This window comes from Centruroides vittatus, unplaced genomic scaffold (assembly GCF_030686945.1).
Source record: "Centruroides vittatus isolate TY-2023 unplaced genomic scaffold, ASM3068694v2 scaffold_654, whole genome shotgun sequence".
Classification (NCBI taxonomy): Eukaryota; Metazoa; Arthropoda; class Arachnida; order Scorpiones; family Buthidae; genus Centruroides; species Centruroides vittatus.
In genome coordinates this window covers 786,978-800,872 of record NW_027122714.1, presented here as the reverse complement: position 1 = coordinate 800,872, position 13,895 = coordinate 786,978, and the positions used below count along the sequence as shown (strand labels likewise).

At 31.9% G+C, this 13,895-nt stretch overlaps 1 protein-coding gene across 1 annotated transcript; it reads right to left on the bottom strand.

Annotated features, from left to right (window-relative positions):
* Positions 1-579: 579 nt before the first annotated feature.
* On the bottom strand, positions 580-13,287 carry LOC136989555 (cyclic nucleotide-gated channel beta-1-like). The gene is made up of 17 exons (XM_067287770.1): positions 13,169-13,287; positions 9,544-9,686; positions 6,578-6,696; positions 6,322-6,513; positions 6,046-6,254; positions 5,925-5,975; positions 5,769-5,855; positions 4,478-4,542; positions 4,279-4,401; positions 4,054-4,201; positions 3,826-3,985; positions 3,242-3,339; positions 2,749-2,832; positions 2,560-2,678; positions 1,514-1,660; positions 1,317-1,443; positions 580-1,086 (listed from the first exon to the last, which is right to left on the bottom strand). Exons 2-17 carry the CDS (start codon positions 9,609-9,611, stop codon positions 580-582), a joined length of 2,304 nt encoding a protein of 767 aa, XP_067143871.1. The 5' UTR covers positions 9,612-9,686; positions 13,169-13,287.
* Positions 13,288-13,895: the final 608 nt, after the last annotated feature.

The following is a 13,895-nucleotide window of genomic DNA, read 5'->3' as shown; positions in this document are numbered from 1 at the left end:
CACAGGAATACGTGAAAGAAGTTCAAATTCACCACTATAAAAGTTCACAGATGCAATAATTCACTCTGTTCACAGAAGATTTTACGGAAAAATTTTAATTGCAATTGATTTTTACATTTAAAAATGCATGTTTAATTCACACGTTTTCAGTTTATTTTACTACAAAATGTAAAAATATATTTTAAAAAGTTTTCTTTCTAATTTCCTCTTTGCAAAAACGATACTACAATACGGAAGAGTTTTTGGAACTTCCACATCGCTTTCAATTGTTCTGGTGAAGAATGAATATTGAAAACACAAAAAGAAAAAATATATATTTAGCAACGAATTGCTTGACATTCACTACATTTAAAACTGCGTGTGGCGGCATCTGTTACAATATTTTATTTTTAAAATATTTTTATATTTTTAATTATTATTAAATGGCGAAAAACTTAATTTTGGAGGTAGGTGTGGGTTTTATAAAAAAATTGTAAATGTTAGATCGATCACCATATTTTCATTCTGTTATATATAACAGAGTCAGGAAAGTAAAATAGAAAGTCACACGAGTTTATGATACTTATTCAAGATTTTATATTAGAACGTCAAATTTGCAAAGAAAAGATTAGACTTTTGTGAATCGTTCAAGCTACTTGTACTATCGGATGATTGAAACGAAGCAGTCGGAGGAATTTCCGAATCCGATTGGCTGATATCGGAACTGCTGCTGGACATACGAAACAAGGACCTTAAACTGACAATGGACGAGGACAGAGACGAAGAAGAGAATTCCTCTTTAACCGCGCTTTCAGATTGTTTACTGGGTACGAGTTGAAGAATATTGTTGATGAATTGGCTAGAATCTTTGATGGGAGTCGCGGATTCGACATTTTTCGTCATTTCTTTATCTTCTCCGGCTTCGATTTTCTTCACTTGCTGAATATCTTTAATTGCTTCTTCTTCATTTTCCTCGGGATTCTTGTTTTCATCACTAATTTCGCTTCTCTCTTCTAGTAGTTTTGGTTGATCTTGCAAGATCGTATCAGACTTGGCCAACGATTTCATCCTCATAATTTGGCTGAATTTACAATCCGGAGAAAGGGCCTAAGTGAAATACAAGTTAGAACTCTATCATGAAAGAAAATACAGGGGGTCCCAAATTAAACTTGATATTTTTCAGCTGACTACAGCAAAAACTATTCATCAGGAACCCACGAAAGTTTGGGAATTCCCAAACTTTCACGACTTTCTGATGAATATTTTTTGTTGTAGCCAGCTGGGAAATGTCAAGTTTCATTGTATATTATAAAAATAAAAACAAAAATCTTTCTAACTTGAATCACGGTTTTAACTAATTTTGGTGTAGTCGGCTTGATCATTGGTTCTCTAATGATAATTTCGGCTTGGAGTTTTTTATAAGTTTCCATTTTCTTAAAGCTTTCGTTTTGTCTGATCAAAGTCCTGCAAAAGGATACAGTTCAATAATGAAAGCGATGCGAAGATACTTTAAAAATTTGTAAAACCTATTAACCTAGCTTTTCTGTTAAGAATTTCTTGCGCTTCGGGATAATTTTTCAACGTATCCCAAAGATCAGATTTACTAAGAACAAATAAATTAGAAAATCCTTTCGATTGTACATTAGCAGTTCTTCTGTTATATCCCGGAATTCCCAGTAAACTAGAATAAAAGATATTCATATCAGTTGTTTAAAGTCTGATCAAAGCATTGTGATGTGAAAAATTACTTTATCTCTAAACTGTGCTATAGACTAGTACACTAAAATTGAAATTCTCTTTCCTTTCTGACTTATGGAGACTGAAAAATATAATAAAATTTTTGATGAAATCTTAATAAAGTTAGCTCCAATACAAAATAATAGATTATCGGGACTGATGAAAATAGAAGATACTAATAAAAGGAATCCATTGGACGAAGAAGGAGTGGTTTATAGATTACAATGCACATGTGGCATCCCAAGCTTTTACATTGGAGAAACAAAACGGAAATTAAAGGTTAGAATATCTGAACGTCTTGCTGCTGTACGATTAAAAGTTAATACTTCCACAGTTTTTCTACATTGTAATATTAGTTATTGTCAAATTGTTATAAGATAAAAATTGTATACAAGGGGAAAAACATTGTAAAAAGAAGATTAAAGGAACATTTTGCAACAACAGCGGCATTCTGAGCCAAATCTTGGTATAAGTTGTAATCGCGGAATGAAAATTAATAATGGATAATTGTCGTGGATGGAAATTTAAATTGTACTGTGTACTTGTAATCGACCCTACTGAAGACGCCAGAGTGTCTGGCAAAATGCATTTAGGGAGAAGTTTACAGTAATAATAAAAAGAATTTCTCTTCGTTGGAAACTGGTTTGTTTTTCGACCTTTTAATTTTGATTGTACTTCATTTTTTTAATAAATGTTTTAGAGTTAAGGAGTTACTAATCCTCCACAAGTCAGAAAGGGAAGAGAATTTAAATTTTCGTGTACTAGTCTATAGTACAATTAAGTAAGATTAGCAACAAAATCTGACTTCATTGATTTTTAAATAATTTTAATTTTTTAAATTACCTTATCTCTCCGAAAACGCTTCCCTCCGACAGTGTGGCTAAGACCACGTCTCCATTTTCTCCTCCCATGACCTGGACTAATCCTTTGTTAAGTATGTACATTTCTTTGCCGACTTCACCCTGATAAGAGTTCAAAAAATGCCGAATAAGGCCCGTATAGGTTTGAAATGGTGGAAAATGATTAATTTACCTTCATGCAAATATAATCGCCCGGCAAAAATAACACTGGCTTCAGTTTTAGAACTAAATCTCTTAACAGTGCTTTATCACAATCCTATAAAATAAAATTAAAATTACTTAAACTTATACAAAAAATTCGTGTATGGGAGCTGACAAAGGTCTGAGTTTATATTTGAAATAAAATTAAAAGGGATAACATCCCATAAACTAAAGCACTAAAACGGAAGTCTGGAGTTTTCAACTTTTCTTTTTTGGCTCTTTGGCCACAGACTTTTCGATCGTTTGTGTTGATTTATAAAGTATTTTTCTTTTTAAAAGTAATACCAATTAGCCAGATCCTTTTATCTGTATTATCTAGATTTGCGTGCAGGTATCACTTCTGTAAACATTCTTATTATTTATATTCTTCATCTTATGACAGTATAGAAAAACTGATATTAACGTATTAAATATTTATCAGATTTTTAAATGGGAGACATAAGATAAATGTCTAAACATCCTACCTTAAATAACTGAACTTTACTTAAAGTGTTGTAATGAACATTGATGGCTAAATCCATTTTCATTTTGCAAGGAAGAAAATCCAAAATAGTATCTTCATCTGAAAATTATTACGAAACTGCTTATAACGATATTCTATAACACGAAAAGATAATTAATATTTTTTAAATGACTAATAAAATTCTATTATTTGGTGTACATTTTTAGATACTACAAAAAATAGCTAAACTATAAATTGTCTGCTTTTGAAATCTTACAAAAAAAAAGTATACAAATCAAAAGTTCATATGTAAATTAACTGTTAATTATAGTATTTTGCCAGCGTATAAGATACACCTCATTTTCAGACATCATTTTTCGGGAAGGAGTGTATTATCGATCACATAGATAAGTAAATTTGTAAAAATCAACGAAGAAGACAGCTTAACTAAGAAGAAACATGTTGAGTTTCGGCTGATAGAATACCCTAACATTAACAGTAGATTAAATACGACTTTTAATTCAACTTAAAATTGACAGAAATTCTTGATTTAAAAGTAAGACGAACTTATGAAAAGGTTGAAAATTGGACAAAACTGTACGTTACTTAAAGTGTTCTGTTGCTCCCAATTATGTCTGAGCCAAAGTCTCACTTTCCTTTGCAAATCATCGGGAACATTTAAGTTTCTCATATACTGAACAGTCAGATTCATTATCTGCCTGTATTCGGTTTTGCTCCGAGTGGCCGTAGCGAATATGTCACGTATCTGTAAACGAAATTGCCGGTGAATCTCAATTACTTACAGGTAACTTCTTAGTTATAAAACAAACAAACCTGCCCGACTAGAAATGCGAAGATGAAAACTCCCATCAGCCAACTGACGATCATGAAAACGTACTCGAATTCGTTGGAGGGTCGAAACTTTTTCCCTATTCCTATGGACGTGGCCGTTTTGGTAGCGAAGTAAAAGCAACGAATGTAACTAAAACAGTTTCGCCATTTATGCAAATATCCTTAACGTTTCAATTAGTGAATACGTCAGGGAAAACTTTGTCTTACGCATTTCCCGTTCCATTGTACACCCAACTGTTAGAATTGATTCCTTCCCAAGAAGACATGGCGTAATAGGCACAGGCATTGAGATGGATCAGATACATCATGTAGATTAACGTCCTGATGATTCTGTAATGGAAAAATCAAGCTGATTACGTCAAATGTTTATAAACAATGCGTAAGTTAAGATTTACGCTTTATCTACCTGATAACGTAGGGGGACTTGGTAACAGAATCTACTCTATTAAAGAACTCCCAAAATGTTTGCAACTAAAAATGAAAAAATAATCTGTGTAAACCTTTAAAAGTTCAGTTATGAAATAGCTTAAGGTAAAACGAGAGATACGACGCAGCTTTTAAAAATCCGTGACAAATTAAATCCTATAAATCCTCTTGGGTTTCTACTATTGGAATTATTATCTTTATTTCATTCCTAAAACTGCCCATCAGAAATTTTGTTCAATTCTCATTACGTTTTTAAAATTAAAGAGCATTTGGTGAAACCTTGAAGCTCGGCATAGCTCCCACCCGGTATGGGTGATATAGCACAATGAATAACTATAATCTCTGAATAAAAGAATAAATGAGATGAAAACGTGGGTAACTGACGTAAAATTTTCCTTCGTGTTAATTTGAATTGTGTTTTATTATCTACTTTTTTTTTTTATCTTGTATCCTGCACGAAAATTACATTTTCCTCCATACATTGTGCAACTTTCGTGAAGTCATCGTCCGCGCTTTACACATTTGATCAACTCAGACATTTACGTGGTTTCATCATAAATATCGTAACACTCGACGTAATCACTTGCTGCTCATTGTCATTCTCAGCAGAAACGCTGTTCGTTCTGATGACAATGAGCAGTGAAGCTGTCATCATCATTTGTATCAAACACGACTTCAGTTCCATCCCTCTGTTGTGGACTCATCACTTGTTTGCGTTTTATTCTACTTTGTGTTTTTTTTTTACTTCTGTGGAGAAGATCTAGTTATCTTCTTAATTTTTGACATTAACTTCTTCCGCTTTAACAACTCAATGAAATCGGGCTATGTAATTACCATTGCTAACTGCTTTCTGCGTTAGCATCATCTCTATAAAATCTCTACCGACATGAAACATCTTCAATGTTTCTTGTCAGTAACACTATTTCGATAAAAGAAATCGCGATCGTATGTTGCAAAATACTAGTGCATTGACTCGGAAAATAAATTAATATAAAGTTATTGTCGGTAGCCTTCTGCAGCACGTCTGACGAGTTAATGTGAGAGCTGTAGACATTTAAAATTGAATGGTACATGATCTATTTTGCCTTATATTAATTATGCTGCGTATTATTGTTATGGCTGAAATCATTCGAATTCGTTGAGTCGTTTTCCTAGAAATATACAGAGTCAGTTAATTCGGGTTCTTCCAATGAAGCGACTCAACCATTCTTTAAATAAGATTTAGTTAAATAAGTAAGCTGGGCCAATTTTGTTGCTATTAATATACTTACTTTTAATATTCTTGGAATTCGGAACAATGGATTAATTCCATATTTTAGATATAATAAATCCAATGGTAGCAAAGATAACAAATCCATCTGAAAAAAGAAAAACTATTGGCTGAAGCAATATTAATGCTGATAAACTATAAAAGAAATGTACAGCACCTTAAACATGCTCTTTTTGAAATAATTCTTCCTCGTCATAACAGGGTCATCCTGAAATCACACAACTTACCAAAAATCTGCAAATAACTAGTAAAATTCTCGGTTAAATAACTGGACTTACCACCCAAAATCCGTTGTGAAGGTATCGAACACGAACCTTAAACAGAACAATGTCTACAAAATACATTAAATCGGAGAAATAATCGAATCCTAGAAAGATGGGAAGATTTTCTTTCGTTAAATAGGGGAAATTAGCCATGAGGAATATGATCCACGCGTTATATAAGTAACAAATAGTAACCATCAACAACCAAGTTATGTAGAGTTTGCCTGTGAAGAGTAAATGCAAATTTCTATTAAATATTTCCATTTTTGGCAAATTAAATATTTTATTCACTTTGAGGATCCAGGACTTTAGGGAACGTGGGGATGTAACGACGCTTCAATTGACAGCACCAAACGTCCACCATTTCGTCCAACCAGCTGTCGTCTGTGGGTGGACGGTCCAACCAGCTGTCATCCTCGTGTTGTATCAGAGACTGGAGTCTGGGACGATGTTGCGGGTCCTCTAATTCTTCTGGTTGTGGAGCTGGAACGAAAAAAAAAATCAGTGAGATTTTCATAAAATCGGGAAAATTGAATTAAAAACTTACAGGAAGAAGGGGTTGGTGGCTGTATAATTATTTCTCTGATTCTTTGAGCTCTGGAACTGAATGCGTCAGTCAATACTCGAATTTTTTGATTAATATAAGTACTAAGATTCGTTTCTATTCTGAAAATAACATAAAATAAACAGCTGAAAATTAATTGTAAAATATATAAATTTTAAATTCGAAATGTTTGCAACACTTAACCAATGAGAAGCGCGATTTAATAGACACTCAATACACAGGACGATCTTTGAAACATGCCCTTGTGCAGTTTTATATCTCGATAATTAAATATGTACAAATGTATATAAAAATTTGAAGTTTTTATATACTAATTTATTTTATTGTATTTACAAATCACGTTAGTAATTTATCCTTACACGTTAGTAATCCCTACATTTCGAACAATCGTAAAAAAAGTAAACTCCATTTTTTGGCATGCAGAATTAAAGCCAATAACTGAATAAAAAACGACATTCATTATACTATGCATGCCATTATTGGCTAAGTTGTTATAAACTGTATAGGCTGTATGTAATACAGCAAAAATATAAACTTTGCAGAGCTCAGAAAAAGTTTTTGCACTTGAGCCTGTGATTCTTGTTTCACCATTGCATATATGCAATGGTGAAACAAGAATCACAGGCTCAAGTGTGAAATGAATAGGCTGTGGAGCAACAATGCCACAGGCTCAGGGTAAAAAGTTTATATTTTAAGCACACAGACTCACATACGGTATAACGTAAAGACACCGGTTGTGGATCAGGGACCAATTGCGAATTAGAATGATTTATGTCATAATTTTTTTTCAATTAGCAACATATCGAACAGGCACAACTAACTTTGAACCGTTTAGAGTTCCTATTACATTATAGCTGGATTGCAGTTGAAAGTGAACACGTAGCTTTGAGTTGATTTTGATTTAGCCAAAATTTGAAAATAAAATTAAGGCGAATTCATTTCGAAATTGTTTTAAAATTATACTAATAAGTAGAATACTTAGGATTTATGTAGGTATAATAGTGTAAGGTATAATTTATCAGAAAAAATAAAGAATTTCATATTCTGTTCCTTTGACTATCTTTGTGGGACGATTTTTCTCATCCATGTCTGCTCCTTGTGATACGGCGGCGACATGAATGCTTAGTTTTAAGGACTAAACAAAACAGGCAAGAAATTTTTAAAAAAAACCTTCTCTTATTTTTAGATGGCAAAGAGTTACTTACAACAAGGAAGTTCTTGAAATAGCTGTAAATGCAGTTATGAATGGTGGTTACAGTATTAAGGAAGCTAAATGAATATATGGTGTACTCTTCAATACGATACGGAGAGTCAGTGGTTTTGTAGATATAAACCGCACCATATTTAAGCACAAACTATTTACATTGTTCTTAGGCCATGTACAGTTGAGTAGGAGCCAAAATCTTAAATTGTTCGAAGAGAACCACAATTGGTTCCTGGGGTTCAATTGTGGATAAAATTTCATAGTCCATTGTAAAAATGTATGAAATAATTTTTTTTATTAAAATGAAGACGTATAATAACAATTATAAGAGTCTGATAAAGAAATAAATACAAAAATAGTTATTTTGCTAATATGCATGCTGAACTAGATGCATTGTTGAACTAGATTTTAAAAATTTAAATCTTTAAATTGATTTCAAATTTAGCGTATGATTCTCGAGCTTTGTTAATTAATCTCTGTTCTAATGCTTCTTACAAGAACTTAAAACAAAAATAACTTTAAAGACAAACTTTCTGTAATAAAATTTAACATTTTACAAATACAGTGGGAGATCGGATAACGAACACTTTCGCGAAAGATTTTTATGTTCGGACAACGAACACTTCACAAAAGAAACACAAGAAGCGACATAAAATAATGAATATCGATTGGTCTTCCCTTGTCTTCGGGCAACAATTCGAAACTTTTCGGAGCGCGGGAGATGTCGACATCGACGCTCAACCAGGTATATACTGATCGGATAGTATTCCTCCGAACTTTGAAACTCTCCCTTCTAATTCCAGCCTTTTATTATTCTGACACAATTTTTTATAGTATTCGCGAGACCGTCGGGCGAGTACTCGTTAAGTTTTGCGTCGGTTTTTATTTTCGAAAGGTGAGAGTATAATAGCAAAGGTAGAGAGTGGGCAGAAGATGTCCATTGTTGCTGGGCAGCATGGTTTGAACAGATCTACAGTAGGCCGTAGTTGAAAGATGCTGTAAGAAAGATACTGTATTATGAAGAAGACTCAAGCAGATTAAGAAGTAACAAAAATCACATCTGAGAAATAAAGAACATTGAATAGCTCATAATGGAACCTGAAACGGATCTGACGACAGAAGAACGCCAAGAACTCTTGAATGAAGAACACCAAGAAACTCGGCGAGATATATTTTTTTTCTGAAAAAGAGGATTAATGCCGATATCTGCTATTAAAGATGTTTTGAAAAAGTGGAAGGATGTCAGAATAATAATCTTAGAATGGCATTCAAACCAGGTTGTGGTTAATAGGCTTAGGGATCGTTACAATTACAATGCTATTGATTACTTCTAAAAACTCCTGAAGAAGAGAGAAAAGCAATTGACATTAGACAGATTCTTTAACCCCCACAAACGGAAAAAAACATGACTAATAAAAATGCAAGACTGTGCATATATGTATTTTTATTATTACATATAAATAAACGTAGTAAGAAAGTGTATATTTTTTATTTTTGAGGGTCTCCAGAACGAATTAATCAAATTCCCATTAAAACCTATGATAAATCGATAATCGGTTAACGAACAATTCGGATAGCGAACAAAGTCTTGGAACGGATTATGTTCGTTAACCGATCATTCACATTAATTTAGACATATACAATAATAATATCTGAATTATAATTTTTAATAAATAATAAGTTCAAATCATAGTAAGTATATAGAAATTTTGCTACAAAAATTTTTAAAAAATGTACAACTTACCGGAGGTTCTGTTGAGAAGATGTGGAAATATGGCGATTCCTATTTTGATTATTATTTTCAGATATCATTTTAACACGGTATTCGTTTGTTCTTTGGTAACACTTCTCTCCTCTCTATCAGTTAAAAGTCATCCGTTTATTTGTCTGTAAAAGTTTAGAATATATTTAAAATAAATAAACAATATAAACTTTAATACAGGATGATCAAAAACATTATTGTATCACCTATATTATTTAGTTTTTAATGTAGTTATAGGCCTGTATGTATAGTGATTCGGGGTAAGATGGTAATCAGGAGAAGATGCCTAATTTTTGTTATTTTCAAACGGTGACGTCAGATACTGTCATGTGTTTGTATGATGGATCGTTGGGTCAATATTGAGTGCGGAAAGCTAAAGTTGGCTACCGTTACCACATTTTCTACATCTGAGAAGAATAAAAGCAAGATAAGAACAAAGTTTCCTGTTCCAAAATTACTCTGAAATGTTTTCAGAGTAATTTTAAAACTAAAAGTTAAAATAGAATTTATTAAAAATTGCGAAAAACAATTAATGTGTGATGTAGTTAAGGTTCTAAAGTTTCCATTCTCAGCTACCGCCGATCCCGATCTGACATCCTAGAACACATGAATCCACTAGGCATCTTACCCCGACAAATGGGAAAGATGCCACATTTTTCTTGGGATAACATGCCTATTTTTAATAAATTTGTTTTCTCGTTTTATTGCAAGATATGCATAGAAATTATATAAGGACTTCTCAAAAAGGTTCCTGGACTGAAGAAAGCTATAGAGCACGTTAGAACAGGCGGGAACTTAACAATACTTATACTGTGCTGTTACACTTACTATAAAGTATTTTGTACTAAATATGCAATAAATTTAATTTGGTTAAGATATTTGAAAGTTAATATTATGCAATTATACTTGTTTTCTTATCACACTCCTTTAGGCATCTCATCCGGATACTCGGGGTGAGATACCTAAAATGCCAGACAGTGAAAAAGTCGTCATTGCAAACAAAATATATAATTATTTTTGATATAGACCAAAGCTTCATTTGAAAACATACTCAAGAATATGATATTTTCGTTAGAGGCCACCAAAACCCACATTATCGCTATAATTTCCTTCATAAGCAAAATGTTAGGCATCTTCCCCCGATCCACTTTACACTAAATATTCTACGTAAGGAAAGAATATCAAAATTTACAGCATTTACACACACACACACACATACATGCATGGGCCTATAGGTACAGTACTTAAACGAGAAAATTTGCATCTGAATGAACATCACTTAACTTGAATGACATTTTGAATGACTCCAAATTGCACACTTTTTGTAATTAAACTATTAATTCTTCTCTTTAAACTCGGTCGCATATTACTCACTCTGCACTTCTGTTCAGATGTAAAGAGTGAGTAATGTGCACCATACCACTCACTTTAGTATAGTGCTGTATGTCTTCTAGTATTTAATCTCATTAATTCTAAATTATTTAAAACCTTATAACCTTTAAAACCTTATAAAATACATAAAAATCTATCCAAACAATCCCTCAGAAAGCATAATTTGTTTCCATCCCCACTCGGATATGTACAGTACGTCCGGGTGGAGGTGAAAACAAATGAGTGGCGTACTTTAGTGGCAAATTAGTGGAGTGTACGTGGGTGTTGGATCCCCAGAGCAAAATCTTAGTTACGCCGCTGAATGAAACGTATAATAACAGAAAAGAGAAATTAACTAATTTTATTTTCAAAATATTTAAAATATGTACTGTATTTATAAAATATATATGTATACATACTTATGATGTATACATTGCAACTGCAAGTAAATGTCCTAGAGCAGTTGTAATTAACAATACTAAAGCAAATTTATGTACAGGAATTAGATTTAAGAAGTAAAATTAAAGTATTCCTTCGTTGTTTCACTTACTTTTACGGATTAAGTGCTTCCTAAATACATTTATACACAAAATTATTCGTCTTCTCATCAGAAGCAAAGTCTTCCATTATATTCTTTAAAATTCCATCTATACGTAAGTTAAATATAGTGACGCGTAGATAAAAACATCATGTGTACTTTATATTAATTAAATATCGTCACAGGCCTGATAATACGTTATCGATATCTTGTGCATGGACACGAATTCGGTAGCGCGCATCACACAGTTGCTGCTACTTTTACTACACATTATCGGGAATGTTTAGGAGTCTTGTTAAATATAAATGATGGGCCACGCCTTTATTATCCGTTTCATATTGTTATTACCTATCAAATTCTTATTGTCTAATTTACCTGATGGTATTATTTAATATACGTTATCGGTACGAGTAAATAGAAATTTCAACCGTCGTAAATTATGCAGAGAATATTCTTGTCGTTTATTTTATAAATCACGATTATTTTATATCATAAATTTCATATTTTTAATGGGGAAAACTGTAATTACAGTATGTAAACCTGTTGGATAGCTCTACCTTAAAGCTGGGTGCCCTATCAACATATTTAAAGCTGTAAAGGTACTCTACGTAGGTGATTAAATCTGTAAAGATGCCCCATGAAGATAGAATGTAACCAAATAACCTTCTGATAAAATAATAAGACCCCGACAGCTTTTATATAGCCTTATGATTAGCCTAAATATTTTTTGTGGTATAAATGAAAGACATTGATAAGATATTAGTTCGCAACAAAGATGCGCTTTGAGATTATAATTTTGACTTCATTATCATCAACCTGCATATGACATACAGTACATTATAGTGAAATTGTATTTTATGTAATTGCGGCTAATATTTACGTATGCTCGTACAGTACATGTATGCTTATATAGACTTACTCCGTATTCTTTAACAGAGGGTTAGTCCTGTGTAGCATTTATTATAAAATGAAAACCCGAATAAACAATTACATTATGTGAAGACCTGTAAGTATATTCCAAATTTTATGTCATTTTATAGGTATATCGAATTTTACTTTATAATGATGATAAAAATTATACTTCGGTTTTGCTCCACACTAAATTGTTCACCTGTAAAATTGGCATCTTAGTAATAATTTTATCACTTGTTAATGGGTGAATCACTTGTGACGGTAATTCGAGTCGTGGTTTCGCTATATATATATATATATATATATAGATATATACTTGAAATTATTCACACATACGTCTATATAATACATATATACAAGATGGACCGCAAGTAGGTTAATATCATATCATTGTAATAACCTTTCTTATAAATATATCTCGGTTATCTGGCTTTTGCGCCACTCTGCATAAATATATGCATTTAAATATAAGACATTAACACCGAATTTTCGAAAAATTAACAATCAAATTTTTCAAGCATAATTGTATTGTCAGAAATAAATTAAGGACAATTTTAATATTTAATTATTAAGAAAATTTCAAATTTTTTAAAATTCTGCAAAACAAAACAAAGGCTTATCTCATTTATAACAAATTATACTAATGGGCTTGTGTAATATAGGATAATACATTATTAACCCGATAACAAACAATAGTAATATCAATTATGTAATTATAATTAAATTGTAATTACATAATTGATATCGCTATCGTTTGTTATCGGGTGTAATATTAATTAAAATTACTTGAAATTCGGACTTAGTGCGCGACATTTTTTCTTCTAATGTAGAAAGCCATCTGCTTCAATGTTTTGTAACTTTAAATACAATTAAAATACGTTATTAATTTAAAATGTTTTTCTCTAATTTATAAAGCTATTAAATAGTTACAAGTATTTTTATTTTAATGAATATGCTTTAAAATTAAATTGTCCATCTGGAAACAAATCAAGATACGTCATATAAGTACCTTGTTTAATTAGCAATTATTTTCTTACAACATACTGCACGTGATGTAGAAAATTACCTTACAACACTAGCAGTATGGTGTATGAAAAATACACGTGCAGTATGCTGTTGTATTGTAAAACAATTAGCCCACGGAAACGAATTTTTTATTACAAATTACAAATTTTTAACAAATTAAAGCATTTATCAAAAGGAATTATAGGCAGCATCGATTATAGACTAAGGGGCCTTATTAGACGAGTTTTTTCTTTATTTCAAAATCAAATCGTAGCAAAAATAAGGTAAATGACTGTTGGAATAATTTTAAAATTATCCGAGAGTTTTTGAGTGACTTCAATATTTGAATAATCGATTATTTTTCACTCTATTTTCCATTGCAAACAACCTCTTTATCACCAAACCACGTGACATTCCAACTTAAAATTCAAATTTGCGTGTAGACAACACTACACACCTCGATTTAGTGTCAATTTTCGAAGTGAATCAACAGTTGCCTAACTTTGAA

Excerpts from the sequence above, each read along its gene's own strand:
- LOC136989555 (XM_067287770.1), bottom strand. The coding sequence starts at position 9,611 with ATGATATCTGAAAATAATAATCAAAATAGGAATCGCCATATTTCCACA. Across the intron at positions 5,856-5,924 it reads TCAAAAAGAGCATGTTTAAG|ATGGATTTGTTATCTTTGCT; the intron begins GTGCTGTACATT and ends TTCTTTTTTCAG. Across the intron at positions 1,087-1,316 it reads TAGTTAAAACCGTGATTCAA|GCCCTTTCTCCGGATTGTAA; the intron begins GTTAGAAAGATT and ends TATTTCACTTAG.